The sequence below is a fragment of the Drosophila ananassae genome, chromosome XL, assembly GCF_017639315.1.
Source record: "Drosophila ananassae strain 14024-0371.13 chromosome XL, ASM1763931v2, whole genome shotgun sequence".
NCBI classification, from domain to species: Eukaryota; Metazoa; Arthropoda; class Insecta; order Diptera; family Drosophilidae; genus Drosophila; species Drosophila ananassae.
This window is the reverse complement of record NC_057931.1, coordinates 11,559,875-11,586,025: the sequence shown is the minus strand read 5'-3', so window position 1 is coordinate 11,586,025 and position 26,151 is coordinate 11,559,875. Positions and strand designations below refer to the sequence as shown.

Below are 26,151 nucleotides of genomic sequence, written 5' to 3'. Positions count from 1 at the left end.
CCATTTGCCATACGCGGGTGTCTCTGTTACTTTTTTTTACAGTACGCTTTGTGCCAATTCAACTTCGGCTCATTGATTTATTCAAACAGTCGTCGGACTGGCGGCCCACGCGATTTTTCAACTCCATCTGAATCGAATTGAATTGAATCGAATCGCATCCAATTCTCGGATTGAGTCGCCTCACGCCTCATGGTCGAAAGAATCGGCCAACACTTAAGAAAAAAAAAATAAAAAGAAAAATGTTTGGTTCTCCGGTTCTTGGGTCTTTTATTCTATTTTTTAACTAGGGTTGCCATACCTGTTTTTGTTCAAGTATTTATTCTTCTTAGTTTTCTTGCTTGTTTACTTTTTTTTTGTCTAATTTGTCTCATTAAACTAAAATTTTGATAAGATAAGAAATTGTTTTTAAATTTAAATTGTTTCAATTTAAAGTTGATAAGATTTCTTCTCAAAGAAAAGAAACTAAGGAGAGACTGTAAGATACTGTTATTCTCAGTTGATTTGGCAACCCTGGTTAGGAATCATTTAAGGAGCAAGAATCCAGGAGAGAGCCTGGAGAGAGAGTAAGGAGAGAGAGAAGTGAAAGGCGGCCAGAAAGAAATGCTCAGGAGGAGAGAAAGAGAGGAGTGGCAGGAGACCAACGGCAAGAAGAAGGGCAGGGAAGAAGGAGCGCCGAAGGGTCAGCGGTCAACGGAGCTCAAAAGGCCAAAAACGCTCAAATTGATTCATGGCCCAATGACTCATCGCCGGCTTTATCAGCACCCGACGCAGCCTCTGCAGCAGCAGCAGCCGCCTCAGTAGCAGAGCGCTGTGGCAGCGCAGTCGCAGCCGCAGCATCCCAATTTGTCGTTATTCTATATATCTCGCCATCTCTTTCGCGCTCTCTAACTGCGTGGGCCACAGATCGTCTGCTGCTGCTTCTTCTTTATTTGTCTGGTTTTATTTTTCAAGATTATTTTTTATTTGTTTGTTTTTTGATGTTTAAATATAGTAATACCCTAGAGATTATTTTGTTTAGCAATACAAATATTTAATTTTTTAAATCATGTTTAAATTTATTCTTATTTTTTTTAAAGATATTTTAAAACAAAACTAGCAAAAACAAGAGCAAGAATACTTTCTAACTATTTTTTTTTCATTTTCAAAATTATAAAAAACTATTTTTTAAAACCTTTGTTTTTTAAAAATTATAATTTAGTATTTATGATATTTTACAGACTTTATTTTTAATTATTTATTTATTTATTTAGAAACATATAAAACTCTTTTTTAGAATTTGGTTTTGGAAAAAGAGTTTATTTTTCTCAAATTGGTTTTAAAAATTAGATCACAGAATTGAAAAACTTGTTTATTTATGTTTAATATTAAATAATAAATATTATCTTCTATTTTTTAATTCTTTTTCTTTTTTAACGACATCGTCATCATTTTTCCATTGATTTTTGTAACGACTTTTTAACGATTATTGCCAATGTCTGAGCCAGCTCAGAGCTGCCCACGTAGAAAAAGTGGCTAAAAAACGAAAACAACAACAACAACAAGACTGCAACTACAGTGAGCAACCCCATAAATGACCCAATTTGGTCAGGTTGGATGCCGGGATGGACTGACTAACCGAGTTAGCAAGTGACTCTGACTGACTGGCCATGGATGGTCTGGTCGGGTCGGGTCCGGTCTGGTCTGGTCTGGTATAGTAGTCTGGTCTCTGGTCTGATCGGATCGTATTGGTATCGTATGGGATTGAATCGAATCGACTCGAATGGGATCGAGTCTGGTCTCTGAATGGCTTCTGGCCAATTCTTGAAAGTGTCGTCTGGAGAGGCACAAAAAAAATAAGAAACAAATACAAAAAAAAAAAAAAAATAAAGACGAAGATTGTATGTCCTTATAGATATATTTTCTAGGGGATTAAGGATATTGAAGGTTGATTTTCTGGTAATAACTAATAATAGCTACTAAAAAGATTTAATTATGATTTTATTATTTAATTTTTATCGAATATTTCTATAAAAATTTATTTTTTTTACATTTCTGGCGCTGCTTAGGTACCATATATGAGAAGCGAGGAGGAGGGCGCTGTATTTGGGCATTAATTTATATTAATTTAATATTTATTTTAATAAAAAAAAAAGAATTTACATTTTTTATTTTCATTTCTTGGCCCAGCTTACGTGCCTACTATGAGAATCGAGGAGGAGGGCGTTGTTTTTAATGATTAAGTTTTTCATTTTTAATTTTTTATTTTAAAAAATTATATTTTTTTTATTTTTTGGCGCTGCTTAGGTGCCACTTATGAGAATCGAGGAGGAGGGCGCTGTTTTTTAATAATTTAATTTTATTAAAATATATATTTTATTTTATTTTATTTTTTTATTTTTATTTTTTGGCGCTGCTTAGGTGCTACCCATGAGAATCGAGGAGGAGGGCTTTGTTTTTTAAATAATTATTTTTTATTAATTTATTTTATAATTTTCATTAAAAAATAACCTTCTTATTTTTAATTTATGGCTGCTTATTTAAAAAAGTACCCTTCCATCTCGATTCTCAAAGATGCCATGTAAGAAGCTCCATTTTGTATTCCATTTTTTAATGAAAATTAAACAATGAATTAATAAAAATTTGCGCGGAAAAGTCCACACCTTCTACCTCACTAGCTTTAGGAATAAAATCCACAATACCCCCTGAAAGAGTATCAGAAAAGCAGGGCCTGTAAGGCTATAACCATCCTCCCCAATCCCGATTCCAATGCCAATTCCAATTGAAATGGCAATGATCTGGGAACGAGGACACGAGTCCATCAAGGAGCCAATGAACTGAGCCAAGTGGCTTTTGGTTTATGGCTCAAGAAACGAATAAAAAAAGAACAGGAGAGCTGGAAAAGGAGAGGTCTTCTAAACCGCAAAAGGCCTGCCTATATTTTTAACAATATATATAAAGAAATAATAATTTCTGTAAGAAATATATCAAATTTCTAGTAGATTGCTTTAAGAACTCACCATTTTCCTCAGCAGTTCCTCGTTCTGTATGTCTCCCAAATCGCTTTCCACCTCCATGCCTGAAATATATAATATTTAAATTACTTACTTAATTTTTTTTAACAGAAATGAACATGAAATAATAGAGACTTAAGCTTAATTCTTTTCTGTAGAAGGCGTTGAGGAGATGGAATTGTTTTTAAACGATGATGCAATTATATTTGTAAGCACTTTTCAAGTTGATTTATTTCATAATTTGTCGCTAAAGGCAGGGGAGGTTCTGATCCATAGTTCCCATAGACTTTTCCGATCGATCATGATCAGAAATATTATACATTGAGTTCTATGGAGGCTAGCCAGAATCGGTTGTCGGTTGGAGTCCCCACGCCCCAACGAGCAGTGACATTTCCCCCCTAAATGGCTAAAATCAAACATGGCTAAAACAGAAAACAAAAATTAAAAACAAATGACACAGCCAAGTGCATCGTAACATTGTTTATTTACACAAAGAGAACATTTTTAGAGGTTTATAAATATTTATAAAAAATCAATAAGGTTTCTGGTTATAAATGAGATTATTTTATTTATTTTTTTAGGTATCTTTTAACTATCCTTTAATTTTACTTAAAAGTAAACGAAATTGGAAATAAATTCTATAAAATTGAAAATATAATTCTTCTAAATCTTAAGTTATTGTATAAAATATTTTTAGCTCTGTTAAAAATTTTTGAAATTTTTTTATTGGCTTTTATATAAAGTTTTTTGAAAAAAAAAGTGTTTTGAACTCTATTTAATGTGTTTACTTTAAAAATTCTATTAAAAATACTATTGTTCTTTTTAAAATTATTATACTTTTAAATTTAAAAAAGAAAAATATTTAATTACACTAAATTTCTAAATTTTCTTAGAAAAGTTGACATTTTTTTTATAAAAGATTAAATTAAAGATGAATCTTTTTTAAAACTAACATTCTAAAAGTTAAGGCTTTGATTTCTAAGATTTAAATAATTTTAAAAATATAAATATATTAATTATTCATATGCCTAACTATTTTTAAGACTTTGTAGAATTTATTAAACATTTTCTGGCATTTTTTTCGCAGTGCAGTAGCTTATTGAGTTGCAAGCTTGATTAGCAAGCCGCAACATTTTGGCTTCGCTTTTGGTTAACATCAGCCTGCTCGGTCAATTGGCAAGAAATCAGGTGTCTGGGTAGATGGCCAAGAAGCTAGCAGGCTGAGAGGGGGGGAGAGGTTATATTGCATACATAGAACGTGCTCGGCCAAAAGCCAAACAAGTTCAAAACCACAATTGGGCAAACACTCGTTAGCCCCAGAGCCTCATTCAGACGAGCAATTGAACTTGAAACTGAAACAGTTTCAAGGAGTTAAGGCCAAGGGGGGGTTTTGGCCATATATGTAAGTAAAGAATGGCAGGGGAAGGGTATCTGGTTGGGGGTGTACTTGTCAACAGCTTTTGGCTCAAAAGTGTCGGGGCTAAACAATGTCTCAATGAACTGCAGGAAATTTACATCAAACCGATTGGTGGCCTTCAGTTGATGGATCAGAAAATAAATATCAGAGGGGTTGACAACTTTATAATGATATATGGGGTATACTATAGAAAATATAATGGAAAAAATATATATATAATTTATTATTACTAATATTACTTTACTAGGCATAAATATTTCAAATATATGTTTGTAGCTAAGATTTAAAATATTTCTTTCTATATAACTTTGTAGAAGTCTCATTTTCCTTTCTCATTTTTTTTTAACCAAAAAGATAATACAAATTATACATTTAATACTAAAAAATATTAGACTTAAGACTAAACTTTATTTTCTATACTTTTTAAGTATTTATTTAATTATTTTTTATTTTTTTTTCCTATAAACAAACATATAGTATTATTTCTTCTTAGTTGGACTCAGAAATATACCTCCAACTTATTAATTTGTTAAAACCAAAAATAATATTTATTTTTTATAGTTTTTATAGACCAAAATAAACTACAAAATCTAAGCTTTTGGAATAAAAACCCCCTTTGTTCTTTTTTTCAATCCCATCCAAATTATAAACCAAATCCACCTTAGAGTCCAAATCCATCTCACCATTTTAAGAAAATCAATCGTAAAATCGTAAAACATAATTCCCATTTTGTCCGAAACCCAATAATCCAAATGGAACTCACATCAAAGTGTATTGAGATCAAAACTTTATGGGATCATCCATCAAAGTGTTGTTTCTTAAATGTCTCAAAAAATCAATCCCAAAGATACATTTTCGCTTAGTTTCGGGCGTGGGCTGGCGTGTGGCCAATAATCGCATAAATTCCAAAAATTACCAAAATGGTAATCGAAGCTCTAATATCTAATGCCTTGCTTTTGGCCAATTAAAAAGCGTTTTATTACCAAAAATTATTGGGCCTAGCTTGGCCAGATTTATTAAGATTTATGGCTTAAAAAATGAAATCAAAATTAAGCCATAGATTTCAAAGCGAGCGACAAATAGACTAGATTTTGGTTTAAATTCAGTTAATAGACAGTTACACTGGGGGAAATTAGGAGGGTTTAACAGGAAAATACTAGAAAACATAAGCATCAAGATATTTACATTGAAATTTAAGAAATATAATTGAGAAATATTAAAAAAATATATAAACTAAAGATATATTCAAGAAATTATGAATAAAATATTCGATTAACGTCTTTGGAGGTTTGGTCTATATATTATATTCTTTTATGGATATTTAGTCTAATATTAGCCTTATATTATTATAAGTTAATTAGACAGTTACACTGGGGAAATTTAGGGGTTCTTAAGTCGGAAATACTACAAGAAAATAAGCATTAAAATATTTATATTGAAATTGAAGAAGAATAGCTAGGAAATCTTTATAAAACGGATAGATAATAGAATAAACTACTTTTATGAAGGTTTTTAGAAGTATATTATATTCTTTTATAGATATTTAGTCTTATAATATCTTCTAAAAATTATATTTTACACAATTTTTAAAAGTTATATACTATTCATAGTTTTTTAAAACATTTATTTCCTAACAATTTTTTTAGAAGCTTTCTAGTCATTATAGTCTTATATATATATATATTCTAAAACGAATATTTTATAACAAAAAATATTTTTTATAGGTTTTTTTTCTAATATTTCCTTGATTGTAAATACTTTTATTTTATAATCAGAGAGTCTGAATTATTTTTCTCAATTAATAGTACTATTATACTATAATACTTTTATTAATAGTATTTACTTTTTTAAAAATATTTTTTAACAGTTTCCCTTATATTTCCTTGATTTTAAATATTTTTATTTGACAATCCGAAACCCTAATTCATTTCTCCCAGTGTCCTAATTATATGCACATATAACCAATATCTATGCCAACAGATGGCGCCAGTTGGGTAGGAAAACCGCGAAAATCACCGCAAAACTGTTAGAATTCCCAGCCAACATTGTAGTCTCTACGAGTTCCATATATTTCGTTCAACCTTCTTGCCTGGTACTATAGTACTCTTTACATTACCTGTGTAATTGTACTCACCTGTTGGTTTATTTTCTATTGGGTTCTGCTTATCAGAGACGCGACTTGTCGAGGCTTTTGTAATTTAAGACGTTAAAATATTTTTTTATTTTTTGTTCGTTTTTTTGTCGTTTTTAATTCTAGGTTCTCTCTCTCACTGGGCTTGGGGGAAATATTTAAACAATAAACAGTTTAATTCACGGAAAGATCAAATTGCGACAGCTCCCTACCGGCAGAGAGGTCTTGGCGGTTGCCGTGCGGCTTGTTAGCGACTTGCGCGCGGCTTTAAACGCCGTTGCGTTTACTTATTAATTTTTTTTTTTAATTTAATTTTTGATTGATTTGCGGTTTGTTGTTATTTTTTAGTTATTATTTTAGTTAGCCCGTATTAATTATCTCTACACACTTGCACTTCCAATTGTCAACAACCAAAAAAAAAAATTAAAGGGTTCACCAAAAATATTTACTTTCTTAAAACAAACAATTTGTTTTTTAATTTCGCTTTTTAACAGCTTTTTTTTAATAGTTTTTTGTGTGTTCGTAGAGGGGTCTGTGCGGCTGATGCGGTTGGAGGCTCTTGACTGATTGCAATTCGCTGTTGTTGCCGCATTTAGGCTCGGATCGGATGGCCTCCCGGCAGAGACGCCAAGAGCTCTGCCGGCGTCAACTGCAACGGCAACTGCAGCTCTCTTTGGGATAAAAAAAAAATATCCTGAACAAAAAAAAATAAATATTTTTAAGATCAAAAAATAAGAAATTTTACAAAGAAAATATTTGATACTCCATGATTTAAAAAATATATATATATTAAAATTATAAAATAAACTAATTTTTTAATAATTTTTAATATAAATGTATTATTAAAATCTATTTTATTTATTTAAATTAATTAAAATCTCAGTAAGTTTTATTTATTCCAGTGCATCCTTAACGCCTCTGCCACCGCCTCTGCCAGCATCTCTGCCGGCCAACCTCAGCTTATCCTGAGAGATAAGGAAAGTGAGAATGTGAGAACGTGAGAATGTGAGCATAAAAGAGAGCAGAGAGCAGAGAGCCATAACCTGATAATCCCTACGCCTTCGCATGACTAATGTCCAATTGGATTCGGGGGGCGGAGTGGTCCCCACCAGATAGAAGGGTCCATAAAAAACAGAACAACAAAAAAGAGGGGGGGAGGTGGAGGAGGTCAATAACAAGAATAAAAAACAACAAATAAAAAAACGTTAACAACATTAACGAAAGTCAATGTCTGCCAAACCCTTGAAAATATTTTTCAAATGAGAAGTTCAAGGCGACTCCAATAGTCATTTGCCAGACGATTAAAGATCATTAAGAAAATTATTCATTTTTTATTAAATCAGTCGTAAAAGGACTCCATTCTTGCTTAGGATATTCTATACGATCCTTTAACCCTCTAAGCCAAAGCTGCCTGAAGGCACGTATCACGTTTTTGGCCGTAACAAATAAATTAAGAACTTTTCAATCGTTTAAATAATTTTTGGCGGTTGGTAAAAGGCACATAAAATTATTAGTCTCATCTTTGAAGAGCTCCGAAGCTCTTAAACAATTGAAAAGCTGTAATTTTATTTTTTAACCTCAAAAAAAATACGTGCCTTCAGGCATGCTTAAGTCTTAGATGGTTAAAAGATTGCCTTGAACAATCCTCCTTCAAATTCAATTAAAATTCAATCAAGGAAAAGGAGAAGGTTTCTAGCATTTCCAATAGGATCCCATGGGAAAAGTTGAGAAAAAATCTAAAAAATATTTTCCATTCAGATTTTCATACAGGATTATCGGAAATCGATATAGAAATCGATTAAGACACTCCGCTTAAGGATCGGTTAAAAATTGGCAGAGATATGGACATCTTAGTGGCCCATATGGAAGTTTCTAGGATTTCCAAGGGGATCCCATGGGAAAAGTTCAGAAAAAATCTAAAAAATATTTCGCATTCAGATTTTGATTTACAACTATCGGAAATCGATATAGAAATCGAATAAAACAGTCCGCTTGAAGATCGGATAAGAATTGGCAGAGATATGGACATCTTAGTGGCCCATATGGGGGTTTCTAGAATTTCCAATAGGATCCCATGGGAAAAATAGAGAACAAATTAAAAAAATATTTCGCATTCAGATTTTGATGCAGAACTGTCGGAAATCGATATAGAAATCGAATAAAACAGTCCGCTTGAAGATCGGATATGAATTGGCAGAGATAAAGACATCTTAATGGCCCATTTGGGGGTTTCTCGTATTTTGAAGGGGATTTCCAGGAGTTCCATATAGAGCCTCTTCCCATGACTATATCTTGGCCAATTACGATCCGATTCTTAGGCGGAGTACCTTATATGAATTGTGGATAGATTCACCATTATTCTTCATTAAAATTCGAGAAAAGAAACAGTTTCCCAATTTTTCTTGAATTTTCTGATGAGAACAGTCTTCACCTTAGGACACGCCTACTTCCCTCCTTTCCGCCTCACCCGATCTCTAGTTGGAATGCCTGTGGACTGAGGATATAGCTTCAGATCTGGAATATGCACCTTATTGGCCTTACTGCAAAGTTGAAAATCAGAAAATGGCCGAAACGAGGCCTCAGCCAAAAGGCGATGCGTTGCGATGCGATGCGAATGCCAACAGGGTCAGTGGAGCGGGCGTTTTTGGCCAAAACCACCTTATTAGCTCGCTGATCGCTGATGATCATCACTACGCACTTGCCAGGCGATTCTGAGCCGTTTGGGTGCGTGAATTGAATGTCAACGGTGAGGTGATCGTTGTCAGGCGCATAAGATTGCATGAAAAATGCAGTAAATTCTAGGAAAACATTTGCTTATGCAACTGGCACAAGGAGAGCAGCAGCAACAGTAGCAACATCAGCAGCAACATCAACAAAAGGAGCAATTCCAGGCAGCAGCAACAGGCAGCAACAGCGATTCAAGGTAACAAGGAGATGCAACAGATGCCTCTGGAAACCCTTAAAATAAATCCAAAAATATTTTATTTTATTAAAAACAAATCTTAAATATATAAAGTTTCTAAAAATAAACAACTAATAGAAAACTAATGAGCTGCAAGAGCAACAGCTGGCGATGTTGCAGCTGCCATTTGGTCGTCGTTGCCCTTGGAGGAGCGGTGAAAGCCAAGACAAAACCAAAAACATTTCTGGCCACTTTTGGAGACTGTCCTTGCTGACAAAAACTAAAAAAAATAAAATAAAAATCAGAAAAAACTGACGTCAGCACGTAGGCTGATGTTGAATTCAACTTTGAAGAGGCGACAACAGCGACACACACGTCTGCAACATGTTGCCGTTGCACCTTAAATGGTCAGGGGCAACTTTGCCAACCGATTCGCCAACATCACGCACTAAAAAATAAAAAAAAAAAAACCAATTGTATTTAACAAAAAAATGCATTGTGCATCTTATTTTTTGTCTTTTATTAATTTATTTTAAGTGATTCACGGCAGCAACTGCACTGCACTGCACTGCCATCGAAATTGAAAACGAAAATTAACCTTGGAAGTACCAAAAATGTCAACTGATTGATTTGAATTCGATTGCAGAAAATGAAAAATAAAAAAAGGAGAACCAGCAATGCCCAAAAAAATGTTAAAAAGTAAACTAAGGAGTTGTTTTAAAAACAAATATTGTATCTGAAAACAAAAAGTGTTTTTTTAGAGAAGTTTTCGTCACAAATTTATAAACAAAACATTTTTAAAGTCTTTAAAATGATTTAAATTGTAAATTAAGTAAATTAAAAAATAAAAACCAAAGTAAATAAAAACCCAATGAACTAAAATAGGAGTTTAAAGTAAAAATGTTTTAAGTAAACAAAGAAGTTGTTTTGAAAACAAATATTATGTCTAAAAACATTAAATGTTTTTTTTTTTAGAGAAGTTTTCTTTACAAATTCATAACAAAAATCTTTAAAATGCATTTTAGAATATAACAAATTTAAATCAAGGTTAATAGAAAACCAATAAACTAAAATAAGAGTTGTTTTAAAAGCTCATATTTTCTCTGAAAATATAAATAACAAACAAGGATTTTCGTCACAAAGCTGAATAATTAAAGAAAAACTCGTTTTGAAGTCTTTAAAAAACTGAAATATTACTCAAAAAAATGTTTTCGCTACTAATTTAAAAATATTTTTGTATTTAACCTTTAATAATTTTAATAATTTAATTAGTTTTAATAATTATGTTCCAATTTCGTTACTAATTTGTAACGACTTTTGCATTTACCTTTATAATTTTAATAATTAAAAGGCCCAAACACCAATGATATAAACTAGAAAGTAGTCTTTATTACAATTTGTTAAATATTATGGTATTTTTATTTAAAAATTGGCAAACATCGGAGATAAAAAACAATTGGTTTCGTCACAAATCTGAAAACATACTTGTAAATTATATTTAAAAGTTGCAAAAATAAAAACCCATTACTCATTTGAACACGAATGAAATTACTTTATTTGAACTATGTATTAAATGTATATGTAAAATAAAATGTTTATGCACAATATTTGAATGGAGTGGAATTTATTTGTTTCACATCTGTTGGGTGCATGTGTCAAGAATGGGTTCCCGCTGCTAGCCAAGTCACAGCGAGTAGTAATAGTAGGAGAGGGAAGAAGGTATGTATACTAAAAACTAATCAGTGCTAAAAACAACTTGGTCGAGGAGTCACATTATCAAATTGTATTGAAAAATATGGTACGCCTGACAATGTTCGATCTGTCGACTATATTCTATATAGGCTATATGGTATATAATATAATAATATATAATATAATTATATCTGCGATGTATGCGATGCGTGTAAATGTAGTTCGATGTTCGATGATATCAATATGAAAGCAACAATTCATCAAATGTGTGCAAAAAATTCAATTAAAAGTATGTGGTATGTGGTATGTGGTATGCAGTATGCGGTATGTTTAAATGTCTTTTTTATGCTTTATATAAACTATATAATGGAATATCTTATGCGTGGTAGCAACTTGCTCAATAATGTAATGAATAATGAATAATTCAAATTAAAATCACATCAAATTCGCTGAATGGAAGAGATTAAATGGCCAGAGACGAGTCTGTCTGTCGGATCTCCGTGTCTCACTCTCTTTATAAATTCGATTATAACTATTATAGCTTGGAAGATTTCAAAAAAAAATAATAAGCCAGAGAGGAGAATAAGAATGGAGAGTTATATGCTATATATATCAACAATGTTTAGCTCTACGGGATTTTGGCACAGCGTACACTCAAAGGCTTCTTGGGGGAGCAGGGAAGAGATGATGGCATGGCCTGGCCTGGCCTGGTGGAATCTGCAATATGTATATATATCTCTAATACTAGTAGGTGTCTTTCGGGTCAAGATTCTCTTGGACAAAAAACTAAACTACACACTAGAAGGCTACAACTATCGAGCTACAGAACTAACAATGTCTAACTAATACATATGATGTACGGAACTTATCGGGTAGGTGCGTACAAATACGATATGGAAGAGCGGAAAGGAAGCATTAATTGCCATTCTGGTTTTATGGTTCGAGCTTCTCGAACGCTATATGCAATATATCTATGCAAAAAAATGTTATATCATAGTAAACGAGGATTGCACACACACTGAGATTATGTAGGAAGTAACTTATCAACGACATGGAAGAAACATGGGGGTTGGTTGGGTCTTGGCCTCGGTGGGTGGTGGGTGGTGGGTGGTCTGTGGTGGATGGCTGGGCATCTCGCGGAAGGAGAAGGAGGAGGAGGAGCATTTAATCCGTAACACCCAAGTGCACCAGCTGCTGCATAGTCCGCTGCAGATACGTGGGATCCGGAAACATATTGAACTGTGTCTTGTGATCCACACTGTTCCAAATCACCACATCCTCCCGACCGGTGGTCACCGACCGCCCAATCGAGAACAACAGCCGGCGATCGAAGGCGATCTTGAGGAAGCGCAGCACCTTCCGGCCCAGCGGACAGTCCGGCAGATAGCAGATCCTCGGAAAGCCAACAGCAAAGAAGGCACGTCCCGGATGCGGATGCTCGTCCGTTTGCAACCCAGATGCGATACTGCAACACGTAACAATAAGTAACAATTTTTAGTGCCAATGGTTAGCGGGACAACTCACTCGTAGACAATCTGTATGGTGTTCTGACCCTCGTGGCCTGGCAAGTTCTTGCTGATGATGCTCCAGGACATGCTGCCGATGGGTTGGTTGCCCACCTTCTCGCCATAAACGATGCCACAAACCGGGCATTCAATGAAGAGATTCTGAAAGATCAAGGTTCTCTGATTAGATACCATCTTCCCTCTCCCTCACATCCAGTCTCCCCCTCTCTTTCTAATCCCTTCTAGTCAAGACCCACCTTATTTAAATCATTCTGCTGGGCGATTATCATTCCATTCAAGCACTGCAAGTGCATCAGGTGCTGGCAGCGACTGAGCGAGATGGCCGGATTCTGAGCCGAGTGCACCAGCTCCTCCATGCACATGGGACAGGGCTGGGCGTTGGGCCATAGCGGAGGCTCCACCACCTTCACGAATCTCGATATCATGTCACTGGCTGGGTCCACGCCCACAATCGAACCGGCGATTGATTGCTGTTGTTGCTGCAACTGCTGCTGCTGCTGCTGCTGTTGTTGCTGCTGCTGCTGTTGCTGTTGCTGCTGCTGCACCTGTTGCTGACGAGGATGGAGTGGCAGCGGTGGCGGTACTGGAGCCCTTTCGCCCAGCGACGAGGGCGGCAGCGACGGCACAAACACCTCATCACTGCCGAGCGAACAGTCCAACAGATCGTTAACTGAAATGGCAAAGTTCCGACTCCTCAGGCTCTCCTTGCTCTCGTGGCTCAGGTAGGTGGAAACGGTGTCCACGCTGGGTCGCCGGCGATGCGATTTGACGCTATTAGTGTCCGTGTCGGATGTCCGCGTACGGGATCTCGAGCGATGCGAGCCCATGCGACTGCTGCGCTGGGACTGCAGCGATCCCTCCGAGCACCGGCTATGATGGCTGTTCATCGAGGCCGTCAGCATGTTCTTGGCGTGCGAGAAGTGGGCGTGCGAGTGGGCGTGGGACAGATGATTGCCGTGGTGCAGGGAGGCCGAGGAGGAGGACGAACTGGCGCTGGCCATGTTCGAGTGCTTGGTGCTGCTGCCGAATATGTTCAGGTTGTTGAGGATCTGGCGCAGATTGGTGGTGGAGATCTCGCTGTGCTTCTTCGGCGGCTTCCTAGGCGCCGTCTGGCTGTGGTGATGGTGCGATGGCTGTTGATGTTGCAACTGATGGTGCTGCTGGTGCTGCTGATGCTGCTGCTGATGCTGATGCTGTTGCTGATGATTGGGGGGCAGTGGATGCTGCTGACGGGTCATGGGCATGCGATGTAGACTCTTGGTGTCGCCCAGCTTGGGCAGAGTGTTGTAGGTAGTGCTGTTGGAGCTGCTGGCGTTGCTCTTCAGCTGGTTGGCCTGCTGGGGCGTTAGCTTCACCAGCGGATAGGGTGCCTGCTGGGTGCGTCGTATGCTGCGCATGGGACCACTGGGCTGGCGCAACTGCGTCAGATTGCAAAAGTTGATGGTGTACGGCAGGCCGATGTGGGTGTGGCACAGATCCAAAGTTTGCTCCCCCTGGAGGACACAAAAATATCAGTATTTGATGGACTACCATGGATAATCCGGTAAACTTACCCTCGCCCATGCATCCTCAATGATGCACTGAACGTGCATGTTGTAGGGCCGCCAGTCGGTGTTGCTATCGGCACTGCCACCCGACCACTCCCACTTGGTGCCCTTGCCAGCTGGAGAACTGGGGGCGTAGAACATCCGACGCACTCCGATCGTTAGCAGGCCCGTCTCCGACTCCGCATCGGACTCTTGGGTCATGGTGCGCACATTGACGTAGTACTGCTCCAGGCTGGGATCGGCATCGCTGAGCATGACGCGGGTTAGCTTCTTGGCATGGGCACGTTCCAGGTGCTGGGACACCGCCGGCGAGTAAGGCAACCACTTGCCGCCCCGCGATTCAAACTCCCACACGCATACGGCGTGGGTGTGGTTCACGGGCTGCACGGCCACTGATCCGGTTATGGATACGGATCCGGATCCGGATACGGCCGGACCGCTGCCCGCAGCATTGCTGGCCATCGCAACGGGTGGATTTTTGGTTCTCCAGCAAGCTCACACCATCTTCTCCAGCACTCTCTCCCTCACTCTTTACTCTTTTTCAGCCTCTCTCTCCCCCGCGAAGATGGGCACAAAATAAACAAAGAAATTAAAAATGGTGGACAGGAGAAAAATGAACACGAAGCAGCGGAGATATGGCGTTGAATGGCATCTTCCAGCTGGCAGCTTCGATCTAGTCGCTCCGTTTAGTTAGTTCCCGATAATAGCACTCGCGTTAAACGATGCGCATTTACGGTTAATTTAGCATTTAGCGCAAGCGCAGCGCAGACACGCTTAAATTAAATTTTTTTTTTTCGATTTCCAAGCAAACAGTGCTGGAAAACGATCCCCACACAAGGTATTGCAGAGCACTGTCCAGGGCAGTGCTCTAAAACTCGATAAAATAACAATGAATTTTGATTTTACGCTAAAATAAAGCTTTTTGTTAAGGATTTAATTTAAAAAATAACAATAAATTCCCTTTTTCAGTAAAACCCTATTTAAATGTAGTTCTGTACATTTAAAAATTGACGTTACGTTGCCACCTATCGAAAAGTTGCAGCCCTGAATGCAGCCCTGCGTAGCGTAGTCCAAAGCAACCCTGCTGCTGTCAAATTCGAGCAGCCAACTTCCGCCGCTGACATCCATTCCTTTACCTTTTGACAGGCAGACGCAAAGGCTGGTCTTTTTAGCGACCCGCTCGAATCTGCTTTTTTCGGTAGCATCTTAAACTAAAACTGCGCAACAATGGTTGTTAAGAAGGTAGGCAGTGCCCCCGAGCTGAATAAAGTGAACATTTTTGGTGAAAACTCGCTGTAATTCGAGGATGTGTTGTGTTTTGCTTGGTTTGTTTTTGTTGGCCAGTGAAGTAATCGGAATATTTTTTTTTTGTGTGTGTTTCTATTAACAGCCCAGGCCAAAGAAGAAGCCAGTGACCAAGAAGGTTGCTCCAGCTCCCCTGGCTGTGAAGAAGCCAGTGGTCAAGAAGGTCGTCAACCAGCTCTTCGAGAAGCGTCCCAAGAACTTCGGAATCGGTAAGTCTTTCAACCAAAAATGTATTCCTCTGACCGAGTATTATAATATATCTCCTCTCTCCTAATACCTGCAGGCCAGAATGTGCAGCCCAAGCGCGATCTGTCCCGTTTCGTTCGCTGGCCGAAGTACATTCGCGTCCAGCGCCAGAAGGCCGTGCTCCAGAAGCGTCTGAAGGTGCCGCCACCAATCCACCAGTTCAGCCAGACCCTGGACAAGACCACCGCCGTTAAGCTGTTCAAGCTGCTCGAGAAGTACCGTCCCGAGTCGCCGCTGGCCAAGAAGCAGCGCTTGAAGAAGATCGCCGAGGCCAAGGCCAAGGGCAAGGATGTTGAGCCCAAGAAGAAGCCCAGCTATGTCTCCGCCGGCACCAACACCGTCACCAAGCTCATCGAGCAGAAGAAGGCCCAGCTGGTGGTCATCGCCCACGATGTTGATCCCCTCGAGGTGAGTTCTGGTTCATTGTGATCTGGTGGCCATGCCATGCCAAGTGCTTTCTCATGTGATGTTAAACATGAATTTCTTCAACTGAACGTGGTTTTCCGGGTAAACTTCCGGTTTGCCCGGTACACCGCCATGTGGAAACTTGACAGCTGATTCTCCGATCTCTCGGAGCGCCACATCTTCACATGCATTTTGAATGAAAACTAATTGATTATTTTGTGTTGCAGCTGGTCCTCTTCCTGCCCGCCCTCTGCCGCAAGATGGGCGTGCCCTACTGCATCGTTAAGGGCAAGGCACGTCTGGGTCGTCTGGTCCGCCGCAAGACCTGCACCACCCTGGCCCTCACCACCGTCGACAACAACGACAAGGCCAACTTCGGCAAGCTTCTGGAGGCCGTCAAGACCAACTTCAATGAGCGCCACGAGGAGATCCGTCGTCACTGGGGCGGTGGCATCCTCGGCTCCAAGTCCCTGGCCCGCATCTCCAAGCTGGAGCGCGCCAAGGCCCGCGAGCTGGCCCAGAAGCAGGGTTAAGCTTAGAAGCTAAAGCTATAAGGTCGTCACTTTTTAGTACACATGGATGATATGATTAGGGCGGCGGCGGCGGCGGCGGTGGCTAGTGTGGGATGGTGCTCCTCCGGGCATCGCTCCTCCTCCTCCTCCTCCACCGCCACCGTCCTCTGAGTTAATAACAAATAAACATTTAAGTGTACAATTTTTTTTTGTTTTTTTTTCTCCGTGTCTGTGAGTGCTGGACGATCCTGGACGAGTCTGGATCGGCGTTCAATAAATCTATATCTTAAGATACATCCTTCCACGCAAGACGATTTTGTTTTCGGAAAGTAATGCCCAGATGATGGAGCTCTCTTGGATCATTCATTTTAGGAGGAGAAAGTAATGTAGTGTAGCAGGATAGGATCGGATTCATTCCAGATGAAATCTCAGTCTTGAAGAGCCTTTCCTTTAGGGGACTACTGGATAAAGAGGTTCTTCCAGATGAGATAGCTCTCTTGGAACACTCTATTATGGAATCTATTAGTTTCCCTCCAGATATGTTCCTATTTTAGGATCAGGATTTAGGATCATCTTTCCAGATACGTTTCTTTTCAGTCTTGATTGGATTTAGATGGGGATTATGATGAGCATTTATTTACCATTTGAGGACCTGTTGTTAGGAATTTTCCAGACTAGATCCCAGGTCCAGATCCCATTCTCACAAAGCTCTTTTTATTTGATTATTATCCTTACTATAATACCATGAACTATACTAAGAGTATTATAAGTCCGAATACCTAATACCATTCCAGGATCTGATCCGTCCCTATATCAGTGTTTGTTGGATAATCAGGAAGACTATGAGAGAGTCCTATATCATAATACAGTTGCTTCCCAGATGTTCCTAGTCATATATTATCATATATATCCTTATATATCCTAGTCCTAGTCCATAGTTCCTAGTCTATCATATATGTAGCTCTATAAAGAGCCTCGTATAGAAGTCTTATAGAAGTCCATAGATTGAGAGGAGGACTATGGGGAAATCTCATACCTTTTTAGGATAATTTTATTCCAGATGAGATGGTCCTAGTCTTATAGAGTAGAGCCTATATAGCCCTTTATATAGGATATCATTTTAGGATCAGTTTCTCTCCAGTCTTATAGAGCCCTCCTTATAGCACTCTTTATTGGATTAAGAGGAGGACTATGGGGAAGCCTTGTATCATTTTAGGATCTGTTGCTTTCCGGATGAGATATCCCTTAGGCCTCCTTATAGGGGGATGAGATATTCCCAGTCTTATAGATATAGATGTAGTTCCTAGTCTCTCCCTATCGAAGTCTATTAGTGGATTATGAGAGAAACTGTGCGGAAATCGCTTACCAATTAAGGATAAGTGTCTAGTCTTGTAGAGTATATAGTAGTCTTTTATTAAATTGAGGGAACTATAACTTAATACTATGCTCTATACTACTATACTATGAGGGAATACTATTCCAGATTAGATCGAGATACCATTCTTGTAGAGAGTTCTTATTCTTATAGGCGTCTTTTTTGGATGGAACCTTATTGGATTATGATTCCTCCCCATTATGAGTCCTCCGTTTTAGGATCAACTTTTCAGATGATATGTTCTTGGTCTCATAGAAGTCTTGTAGCACTTCTTATAGGAGTATTTATTGGATTAAGATGGAGACTATGAGGCAGTCTTATAGTATTATGGGATAAGTTAAGTTTAAGTTTATTATAAAGGTATCTATTGGATTGTCTTCCAGGTGAGATGTTTCCATTCCTACACTCCCATTCCTATACAAGAATTCCAGATAAAAACCACTCCGATTAGATAACACTTCCAGTCCACAGAAGAACCACCAAAGTTTAGGTTTTAAAGATTTATTTTTTATTTAAAAGTTTGAAACTAAAACCAATAAAAAAAATAAAAATTACTACTAGGCCTGGTTAGATCTTGGAGCGCTCCGTCTTGACCGCCCGCTGCTTGATGCTCTGGATGGCCTCGTTCAGGATGCTGAGCACCATGTCCACTCGCTCCAGGGTGGCGTTCTCGCCCATCAGCCCGATCCGGAAGACATGCTCCACGGTGGGGCCCAGTCCGCCGCTAATCTCTACGCTGTATCTGTTAATCAATTAAATAGTTAATTAGTTATTTAGTTAATTAATTAAAGAGTTAGTCCAAGTAGGAACTCACTTTCTCATGGCATACTCGGCCACTTTCTTCCAGTCCACTCCGAACGGCACCTTAATGGTGTTCACTGTGGGCAGCCGCTCATCCTCCCGCTGGACGAACATCTCCAGGCCCAGCTCCTCGATGCCCAGCTGGAGTCGGCGGGAGCACTCCTGGTGGCGCTTCACCACCGCCTTCAGGCCCACGGCACAGAAGTGGGCCAGTGCCTCGCGGAGACCGTACAGCAGGGTGGAGGAGATGGTGTGATGATAGATCCGGGGCGTGCCATAGCAGCCCCAGTACTGGCCAATCAGCAGGATGTCAAAGTAGTACACCTTCGGCTTGGTCTTGCGCTTCCGGATCCGGGTGAGAGCCCGTTTGCTGAACGAGATCGGCGTGAGACCGGCCGGGCCGCCGAGCGACTTCTGGGAGCCGGTATACGCCACATCCACCTTCCACTCGTCCATGAGGAACTCAGTACCGCCCAGCGAGGCCACCGTATCGACCACCAGGAAGCAGTCGTACTTCCGGCACAGTTCCCCGATCTCGGGAATGTTCTGCTGGATGATACCCGTGGAGGAGTCGCCCTGGGCGATGAAGAACACTTTCGGTTGGTGGGCCTCGAAGGCGAATTCGATCTCCTCCAGGCTGAGGGCCCGTCCAAAGCTGGCCTCCACGTAGTGCACCTCGGCGCCATACCGGCGGGCCATGTCACCGGCCCGATGACCCCAGACTCCGGTGATTCCCATTAGGACTGCGTCTCCGTCCTCGATCAGATTGCAGAGGGCCGCCTCCATGCCGGCATGTCCTGCTCCACTGATGCACATGGTGGCGTCGTTCAGGGTCTGGAAGATGTACTTGATGCCCTCCTTCACCTCGTCCATAATCTGGAAATGGAAATGGAATTAAGAGAGTGGCAGTGGGAGTGGGAGTGGGAGTGGGAGTTCTGTCATTCAAGATTAACCCATTTCCATGGAAGAGCTGGACCAGTTGTTCCCATCCCCGATAACAGATCCTATATATTGATTCTATATGGTAGGATGGGATCGGGTGGCTCCAGTCCACTGATTTCTGACCCACGGCTGTAATTGTATCTCAATGTTTCGAAGCTGCCCTGATAAGGTACATACATATGTGCCTCGAATGTACTCCGAACGGGACAGTGCAGAACATAAATATAAGGTTTTAATTTTTATAATTTAATTTAAATTATTTAATTTTTAATATTTAACTCTCAAAAGCTTTAAATAGAAAAGTATTTTGAATGAAAATCCGAATTTTTGCACTAATTTTAATTAAAAAACTAACTAATTAAGTGTTAATTTGAAATAATTATTAATAAATAACCAACCTGCAGGCACTCGGGATGCATATGACCCAGAACCGGATTGCTCATCGCCTCCAGGACCCGATGGGAGCAGTTCGAGGGCCCAGGACCCATCAGGGTCTTGCTGGGCACATATAGAGGGCGCTTTAGTACGAGCGGCGGGGGCACCTCCATCGTTCTGTCTCCAAAAGACCACTTTTTGTTTACGAAATCAGATCTCTTTGTTTACGGCTCCGCTTATCACCTAATCCTCTCCCAAATCAGAATAAACAAAAACAGGTGCTGGCTGGCGGTCGGTGTGGTGTGGTTTTGTGGCTAATGATCTGCTAAACTGCTAAATAAAAAAAATGTGGATGCCGAGAGCCGGTGGCTGCGGTGTCTCTTGTTGGACTGAAACACCTCTCGGGCTCCGGGCCCACTTTATAGCCAGCTCTCTTCCCAGCCAGCCCTTATCGCCCGGACTTCTGGCGATCCCATCCGATCTGATCCGACGATGAACGCACTTGAACAGTCGCTAAATGATGCGCTCCACTCTCCCGCTTATCGGATGCCAAGATCGGGAGCAACTGCGTCGTTGTAGGCACCCGGAAAAAAACTAAGATTCAGGGAATCTGGAAATATATTTTTTGTATTTTTTTTACAAAAGCAAGGTTCTTGTTTTTTTTTTTTATATGAAATATAAAAATATTTTGAGATAAAATTTATAAGAAAATACATTTTTAATTATAAACTTTAAAGCTGATTTATTTTTTTCAGTGCTCTGATTCTTTTGATGGCCTTCCCAAGGCGGTTCCACAATTATTGTGAAATTCGCATTTTCCAAAAACCTTGGTGGGTCGAGATGCTGGAAGAATCTGCAGAGAGCATAGGTTCCGGCCACAGAGTTTCCCTGAAACTGATTAGATTCTGAGACCCGGGACTCTAATCTTGATAAGAAGCCACCCCACCGAGACTTAACTCAAAAAAAAAAACTAAACAGATTTGATAATAGAGGGGTCACCGCCAATATTGGACTTAATTCTGGCTTAAAAATGGTTTAACATTTCAATTATGGTGAAATATATAGCCCAAAAATTAAAAAGAAGAACTCACGTTTTGAAAAAGTGATAAAAACATTAATTAGCAAGTCTTTCTATTCTAATTTTACTCTCGTTTTTGTGAGAAAATGATTATTTATACGTTTATAGATAATTTCTTATAAAAAAAAGATTAAAAGGTGTCTATTTATGTATAAAAGACTAAAAAACAGACTTCTTAAAGCTTAAAATAATTATAAATTGAAAATATAGGAATATTTAAAATTCGCGCCAATCACTTAACAGTCTTATCGATTAATAAGAGACAACAACATTTGTTATCGATGTAGTCTGTAAACTAGATATTGCATTGAGGCTTAGTCCTTAAGGCCTTAAATACAATAAAAATAATTTACTTATTTAAATAAATCAAGAAAAATACATTTTACACGTTTTTTGTTAAAAAATTAACCACCTGCCGATAATTAACTCACTGTTATTGGTACATCACTATTCGATTTATCGATAGAAAACTCACGATGTTAGCCGCCTGATTGGCCAGCACCATTTGAATTGAAAACAGATGTAACGCGCAGGCGTGTTTCGTTATGCGGGGGAGTCACCTGAGCATGCTTTTAGGCTTCCAGCGAAAGGGATCGCATTTAATGAGATATTGGCAAAGAAAACTATACAAATATATGCTTTAACAGATTTTTCTTGCAGAAAACATCATCTAGGCAAATGTAGACTATTTTTCCCGAGATGAGGACCCAAAAATACACATTTTCAGAATGTTTGAACCAAATCGGGGGTGAAAGCTTTTCGAAGTTTCAAAAAATGTGTTCTGTAAAAAGGAGTGCCACTAACGGCACCAACTTCACCTAACAGCTTTCTAGCAGGCCTTGACATCAAAAACGGTCACTCACTCCTAAAGACCTGGCCAAAAAATCAAATTCCTTCACTTTATCCTCGACTGTTCAGGGAGAAAGACTAACTTTCGACAAGAAAGCATTCAAGTTCAGTTTTATTTTGTGAAAAAAACTTTGATTTTTTTTTGTGTTTAGCAATGGAGGAAGATCAAGGAAACAACTTTTCTAAGAAGTTTCGCAGGTGAGTTAGCTTTTTATTCTAAAGCAGGCAATTATTCAGGACTTTGTTTCAAAATAAAAATCAAACATTTTGATGTGCATTTTTGAAAATTTTTCATGGAGCTCGGGCTCTTTGAGGCAACTCCTTATGGTCCATGCACTCATCCAGTTCTTTTATGAGCAATAATCTGGCAAATAAAACAGTTAAATACCGTGATTTAAAATTTGGAAAATTTTGGCACGTGCCTGCCCTGCCGTCGGCCATTTTTCTTTTTTCGCATGTCATTGAGCAAGTGACTTTTCATAAAAAGAATAAAAATAAATTGAATAAATGGTAATAGTGTATACTGTATACTGGCAGCTATCCATTTTCTTTAGAGGACAATAATAAAGTGAAACATTTTAATAAAAAATTGGTGCCCATGGCCCTTCTCGATACTTCGATACTCTGCGCATGCGCTGCCGTCGGCCATTTTTCTTTTTTGCACTTGTCACTGCGCAAGTGACTTATATAACAAGTTTGTAAAGTTCTACATAAAGACATGACTGTAGAGGATAGGTTCTGCCATAATAATCCGGATAATAATACAAATTGAAGCACTTTAATTCAAGATTTTACAAATTATGCTCCTGCCACCTGACTGCCGGCGGTCATGTTTTTTTTTCTTGCCAAGTCATTGCGCAAGTGACTTTTCATAATTAAATAGGGAAATAAAACATACAGGCGCCTATTTAGTATGTTCTTTTGAGGGATCGATTCGGAAATAAAAAAGTGATTCATTTTAAGCTAAAATTTTGCAAATTTTGGGCGCTTCTCGGGGCGCATGCCTGCCGGCGGCCATTTTTTTTTTTTGTTTTTTGCCAAGTCATTGGTTAGTCAGTTGATTACATAAGTGAGGAATACTATTATACTGTATAGCACGTATATATCTAGAGGAGCTCGTACCGGGGGAATAATCCGGCAATAAAAAAGCGAAATATTTTTATATAAAATATTGAAAATAATCCGTTTAGAGGCTTCTTTTCGGGGAAGGGAGGCGGCCATTTTCTTGTTTTTTGCCAAGTCATTGTGCATGTAATTTTTCCCAAAAAAAATGAAAGTAATATATAGAGAAACGTATCCAGATAGTCTTCTTTCTTTTTGGAAGAATTCGGAGAATATCGGAGCGTATTTTGATTAAAAACTTGGAAAATGCTGCTTGAATACCGGACTTTTCTCAATACTCCTCTCTACGCATGCCTGCCGGCGGCCATTTTCTTTTTTTTTTTTTTTGCCAAGTCATTGCGCTGGTGTCTTACATAACTGCAAACTAACTAAAAACAGCCACTTACCAAGGAAACCTTCTTTTGGGAGATCCCCAAATCTTAATCCGACTCTTAAAAAGTGAAAAAAATCCTTTTTTTATCGAAAAATTTTAAAAAATATAGAATAGGAACTGGGCTTTCGAGGCTCTCACTCTTATACTTAACCTCAAAACTGCATTTCTTCCACAGCGGCAACAAGATCAAGGCCAAAGTAAACTTGAGCCAGGCGTTCGAGGAGGCGGCGACTCGTCCCCAGAAGAGTGAGACGCGTACCAAGCGCTACATGCCCAACGCCCCAAAGACCACTGAGAGGAAGGAGGTGTCTGATTACGGCTGGAAGACTGCCATTGCGAAGCCAGTTTTCGGTTATGCCCAAGATGGATGTGAATCTAAAATGGGCGTGGCCATTTCGACCAAGGAGCAGGGAAGCAGCCGGGACAAGCCGGCCACCAAGCTGATTCTGTTCAAGGACAAGAACCACATCCTCGCCGTGTGCCTGCTGGAGTCGGAGGGGCAGACCATCGCCCAGAAGGAGATGTACTGGCAGTTCCGCGACACCGATGACCGTCTTTGGAGCTTCCGTTTCGACAACCAGGCCGACGAGAAGGCCTTCGAGCGGTGCCTCAACGAGTTGGGCCACTTCATGAAGTACCACGAGAAGAATGCGTCCTCCGGCACTGCCCAGCCGAAGCGGCGCTATCCGGATGTGATGCATACTTGCGGGAACTGCTTCGGGTGCGAGGATGGGGTGTGCTGCAAGAACTACATCGCAGTGTGTCCCCCTCCGCCGGCCAAGAGGTATGCTCCCTCCACCAGCCGGAACGAGTTAACTGCCAGTCAAGGTGGAGGATCTTCCCAAGCGAATCCCAACGAGAACACCGGGCATATGTAGTTCGAGAGGCTGTGGCTTCACCACCTGTAGCTAACAATTCTGGCGCTGGGCGGGGCCCGGCTGTGGTGGAGCAACAACAGCCAGAGCCCGCAACTCTTCCGAGTGTTCCAGTCCAGGTGTCGGCCAACCCGTTGCCGCTACCGCCACCTCCGCCGGCCCTGCCTGTGGCCGAGTTTATACCCGCTCTCCACTCTGGCTGCCAAGTGCGAGGAGCTGGAGAGAAGCAACTGCAACAACTGCCGCGAAGCCAGGCGCAATGTTATTCAGCTGATGGCCGAGTTGGACGCTCTCCAGATGGTCTTGGACATCAACAACGGCAACGACGATCCATCGCCCTTGATAATCTTAACTTTGTGATAATCTATTGGCAGAAATACAAGCCTTTTATGAACTAATTTTTTGTATTTGCAGCACAATTGGGCTTTAACTTAAGGGCTACGACAAGTCTAGGGTACGGGGATTATTATTATTCATCCGCTATGGAATTGGAATCGGAGCTGGCAGTCCGGGTTACATAGTTCTCAGTAGGTGCTGCTGTCGCTGAGACTGCTTAGGTAGCTGCCGGCCGTTTGGGCCGATGAACCGCCGGCGCGATGACGCTTGCGCTTCACCTTTGTTTTCTTCCGCCGTAGCTGAGCAGTATCCGCCTTGCGCTTGTACTTCCCCTGCCGTTTCTTCTTGCGACCGTACTCATCGGACTCGCTAGTACTCGACTCTTCATTGTCGCTGGAATCCGATTCGGATTCAGATTCCGAATCGGATGTGGAGGAGGAGTCTGAATCAGAGGAGGTGGAGGAGGATGAGGAGCTACTGGAGGAGCTGCGGCGTCGTTTGGATTTTTTGCTGCTACTTTTCTTTGAACTCTTCTTGGTAGCATCTTTTTTTTTGTGCTTACTGCTCTTCTTTTTGCGCTTCTTGTGCCGCAGGGATTTCTTCGACTTGTCCTTATCCTTTTCAGTGGCAGCCTCGCGGCTCCGTTTGGAGCCACTCCGCTTCTTGTCCCGCTCCCGTTCCCTCTCCTTGTCCTTATCCCTGCCGGCTGTTGCAGCGGAGGCGGCAGCAGCAGCGGTGGTGGTGGTAGAAGCAGGAGGTGGCACTTCTGCGCCGCCTTTCAGCTCCTGGGCTCGCAGCTCAGTGAGCGGCGTGAGGTAGTCGAGCTCAGAGTCCGAACTGGTACTCTCCACATCCAGTAGGATCTCCTTGTTGGGGTCCACCTGCCAGTAGAAGGGGATTAAGCAATGTTTTTCACAACCGGTTACATTGTTTGCACTTGGTTACCTTGAGGAAATTGCGGCATTGGTAGGTCAGGTGACCGGCGTAGCCACATTTCTTGCAGGCGGCCCGCAGGGTATCCTTGTTGGCGTTCGCCAGGGGGAAGTTCATGGCGCTCGCTGTACCCAAGCCCCTACATCTATGTGTAAATTAGCACGCGCTACCGTCTGTCCTTCGTTTTTTCCTTGTTGCGCCAGTGTTGGGGAACTGCGATGCGCTATGTTAGTGCTGGTAAGTCCGCTTTGGCTTAGAGTTGCCAGACTAGTCAGACATAAAACATTGATTTAAAATATTTTATTATACAAATGAATAAAGACACTATTTCATTTGGAATAATGCATTATTTTAAATAAAAAACTTATTGTTTTTGATAAACATGAACAACTGTCCTATGATTTATATAGAAGCTATAG

At 40.3% G+C, this 26,151-nt stretch overlaps 6 protein-coding genes across 20 annotated transcripts in view; 2 read left to right on the top strand and 4 right to left on the bottom strand.

Annotated features, from left to right (window-relative positions):
• Positions 1-7,116, bottom strand: part of LOC6504927 (smoothelin-like protein 1) — a 51,208-nt gene extending 44,092 nt beyond the window's left edge. For 5 of the 15 annotated variants that reach the window (XM_014904375.3, XM_014904384.3, XM_014904383.3 and 2 more), the window contains exons 1-2: positions 6,542-7,111; positions 2,997-3,055 (exon numbers count right to left, since the gene is read on the bottom strand). In XM_014904375.3, the coding sequence (XP_014759861.1) occupies positions 2,997-3,053 (57 nt within the window). In that variant the 5' untranslated portion in view covers positions 3,054-3,055; positions 6,542-7,111. Of the gene's footprint in view, positions 1-2,996; positions 3,056-6,541 lie in introns of all 15 variants that reach the window. The other 10 variants (XM_032453383.2, XM_032453379.2, XM_032453380.2 and 7 more) reach the window with 5 other exon arrangements.
• A 3,852-nt stretch (positions 7,117-10,968) lies between these two features.
• Positions 10,969-15,060, bottom strand: LOC6504926 (protein deltex). The gene is made up of 4 exons (XM_001966569.4): positions 14,212-15,060; positions 12,895-14,151; positions 12,657-12,799; positions 10,969-12,597 (listed from the first exon to the last, which is right to left on the bottom strand). The coding sequence occupies exons 1-4, from the start codon at positions 14,665-14,667 to the stop codon at positions 12,297-12,299; spliced, it is 2,157 nt and encodes a 718-aa protein (XP_001966605.1). The 5' UTR covers positions 14,668-15,060; the 3' UTR covers positions 10,969-12,296.
• A 203-nt stretch (positions 15,061-15,263) lies between these two features.
• LOC6504571 (60S ribosomal protein L7a) lies at positions 15,264-16,982 on the top strand. Its single transcript, XM_001966568.4, has 4 exons — positions 15,264-15,447; positions 15,596-15,719; positions 15,794-16,164; positions 16,389-16,982. Exons 1-4 carry the CDS (start codon positions 15,433-15,435, stop codon positions 16,692-16,694), a joined length of 816 nt encoding a protein of 271 aa, XP_001966604.1. The 5' UTR covers positions 15,264-15,432; the 3' UTR covers positions 16,695-16,982.
• A 1,551-nt stretch (positions 16,983-18,533) lies between these two features.
• LOC6504925 (alanine--glyoxylate aminotransferase) lies at positions 18,534-20,575 on the bottom strand. Its single transcript, XM_001966567.4, has 3 exons — positions 20,190-20,575; positions 18,863-19,725; positions 18,534-18,790 (listed from the first exon to the last, which is right to left on the bottom strand). The coding sequence occupies exons 1-3, from the start codon at positions 20,337-20,339 to the stop codon at positions 18,616-18,618; spliced, it is 1,188 nt and encodes a 395-aa protein (XP_001966603.1). The 5' UTR covers positions 20,340-20,575; the 3' UTR covers positions 18,534-18,615.
• A 1,556-nt stretch (positions 20,576-22,131) lies between these two features.
• On the top strand, positions 22,132-24,585 carry LOC6504572. The gene is made up of 2 exons (XM_001966566.4): positions 22,132-22,291; positions 23,764-24,585. The coding sequence occupies exons 1-2, from the start codon at positions 22,248-22,250 to the stop codon at positions 24,464-24,466; spliced, it is 747 nt and encodes a 248-aa protein (XP_001966602.2). The 5' UTR covers positions 22,132-22,247; the 3' UTR covers positions 24,467-24,585.
• A 263-nt stretch (positions 24,586-24,848) lies between these two features.
• On the bottom strand, positions 24,849-25,991 carry LOC26514029 (protein SREK1IP1). Its single transcript, XM_014904399.3, has 2 exons — positions 25,745-25,991; positions 24,849-25,680 (listed from the first exon to the last, which is right to left on the bottom strand). Exons 1-2 carry the CDS (start codon positions 25,847-25,849, stop codon positions 24,988-24,990), a joined length of 798 nt encoding a protein of 265 aa, XP_014759885.1. The 5' UTR covers positions 25,850-25,991; the 3' UTR covers positions 24,849-24,987.
• Between the last annotated feature and the right edge of the window lie 160 nt (positions 25,992-26,151).

What these genes read in the sequence shown, in the direction of transcription:
- LOC6504926 (XM_001966569.4), bottom strand. Translation starts at nt 14,667, where the DNA reads ATGGCCAGCAATGCTGCGGGCAGCGGTCCGGCCGTATCCGGATCCGGA. An exon ending in TTGAGGATGCATGGGCGAGG is followed by an intron (nt 14,152 to 14,211) that starts GTAAGTTTACCG and finishes TGTGTCCTCCAG; the next exon opens with GGGGAGCAAACTTTGGATCT. An exon ending in ACCATACAGATTGTCTACGA is followed by an intron (nt 12,598 to 12,656) that starts GTGAGTTGTCCC and finishes TACGTGTTGCAG; the next exon opens with TATCGCATCTGGGTTGCAAA.
- LOC6504571 (XM_001966568.4), top strand. An exon ending in TCCCAAGAACTTCGGAATCG is followed by an intron (nt 15,720 to 15,793) that starts GTAAGTCTTTCA and finishes TAATACCTGCAG; the next exon opens with GCCAGAATGTGCAGCCCAAG. An exon ending in ACGATGTTGATCCCCTCGAG is followed by an intron (nt 16,165 to 16,388) that starts GTGAGTTCTGGT and finishes TTTGTGTTGCAG; the next exon opens with CTGGTCCTCTTCCTGCCCGC.
- LOC6504925 (XM_001966567.4), bottom strand. Translation starts at nt 20,339, where the DNA reads ATGGAGGTGCCCCCGCCGCTCGTACTAAAGCGCCCTCTATATGTGCCC. An exon ending in TGCATCCCGAGTGCCTGCAG is followed by an intron (nt 19,726 to 20,189) that starts GTTGGTTATTTA and finishes TTCCATTTCCAG; the next exon opens with ATTATGGACGAGGTGAAGGA. An exon ending in GCCGAGTATGCCATGAGAAA is followed by an intron (nt 18,791 to 18,862) that starts GTGAGTTCCTAC and finishes ATTGATTAACAG; the next exon opens with ATACAGCGTAGAGATTAGCG.
- LOC6504572 (XM_001966566.4), top strand. Translation starts at nt 22,248, where the DNA reads ATGGAGGAAGATCAAGGAAACAACTTTTCTAAGAAGTTTCGCAG. An exon ending in TTTTCTAAGAAGTTTCGCAG is followed by an intron (nt 22,292 to 23,763) that starts GTGAGTTAGCTT and finishes TTTCTTCCACAG; the next exon opens with CGGCAACAAGATCAAGGCCA.
- LOC26514029 (XM_014904399.3), bottom strand. Translation starts at nt 25,849, where the DNA reads ATGAACTTCCCCCTGGCGAACGCCAACAAGGATACCCTGCGGGCCGCC. An exon ending in AATGCCGCAATTTCCTCAAG is followed by an intron (nt 25,681 to 25,744) that starts GTAACCAAGTGC and finishes TTCTACTGGCAG; the next exon opens with GTGGACCCCAACAAGGAGAT.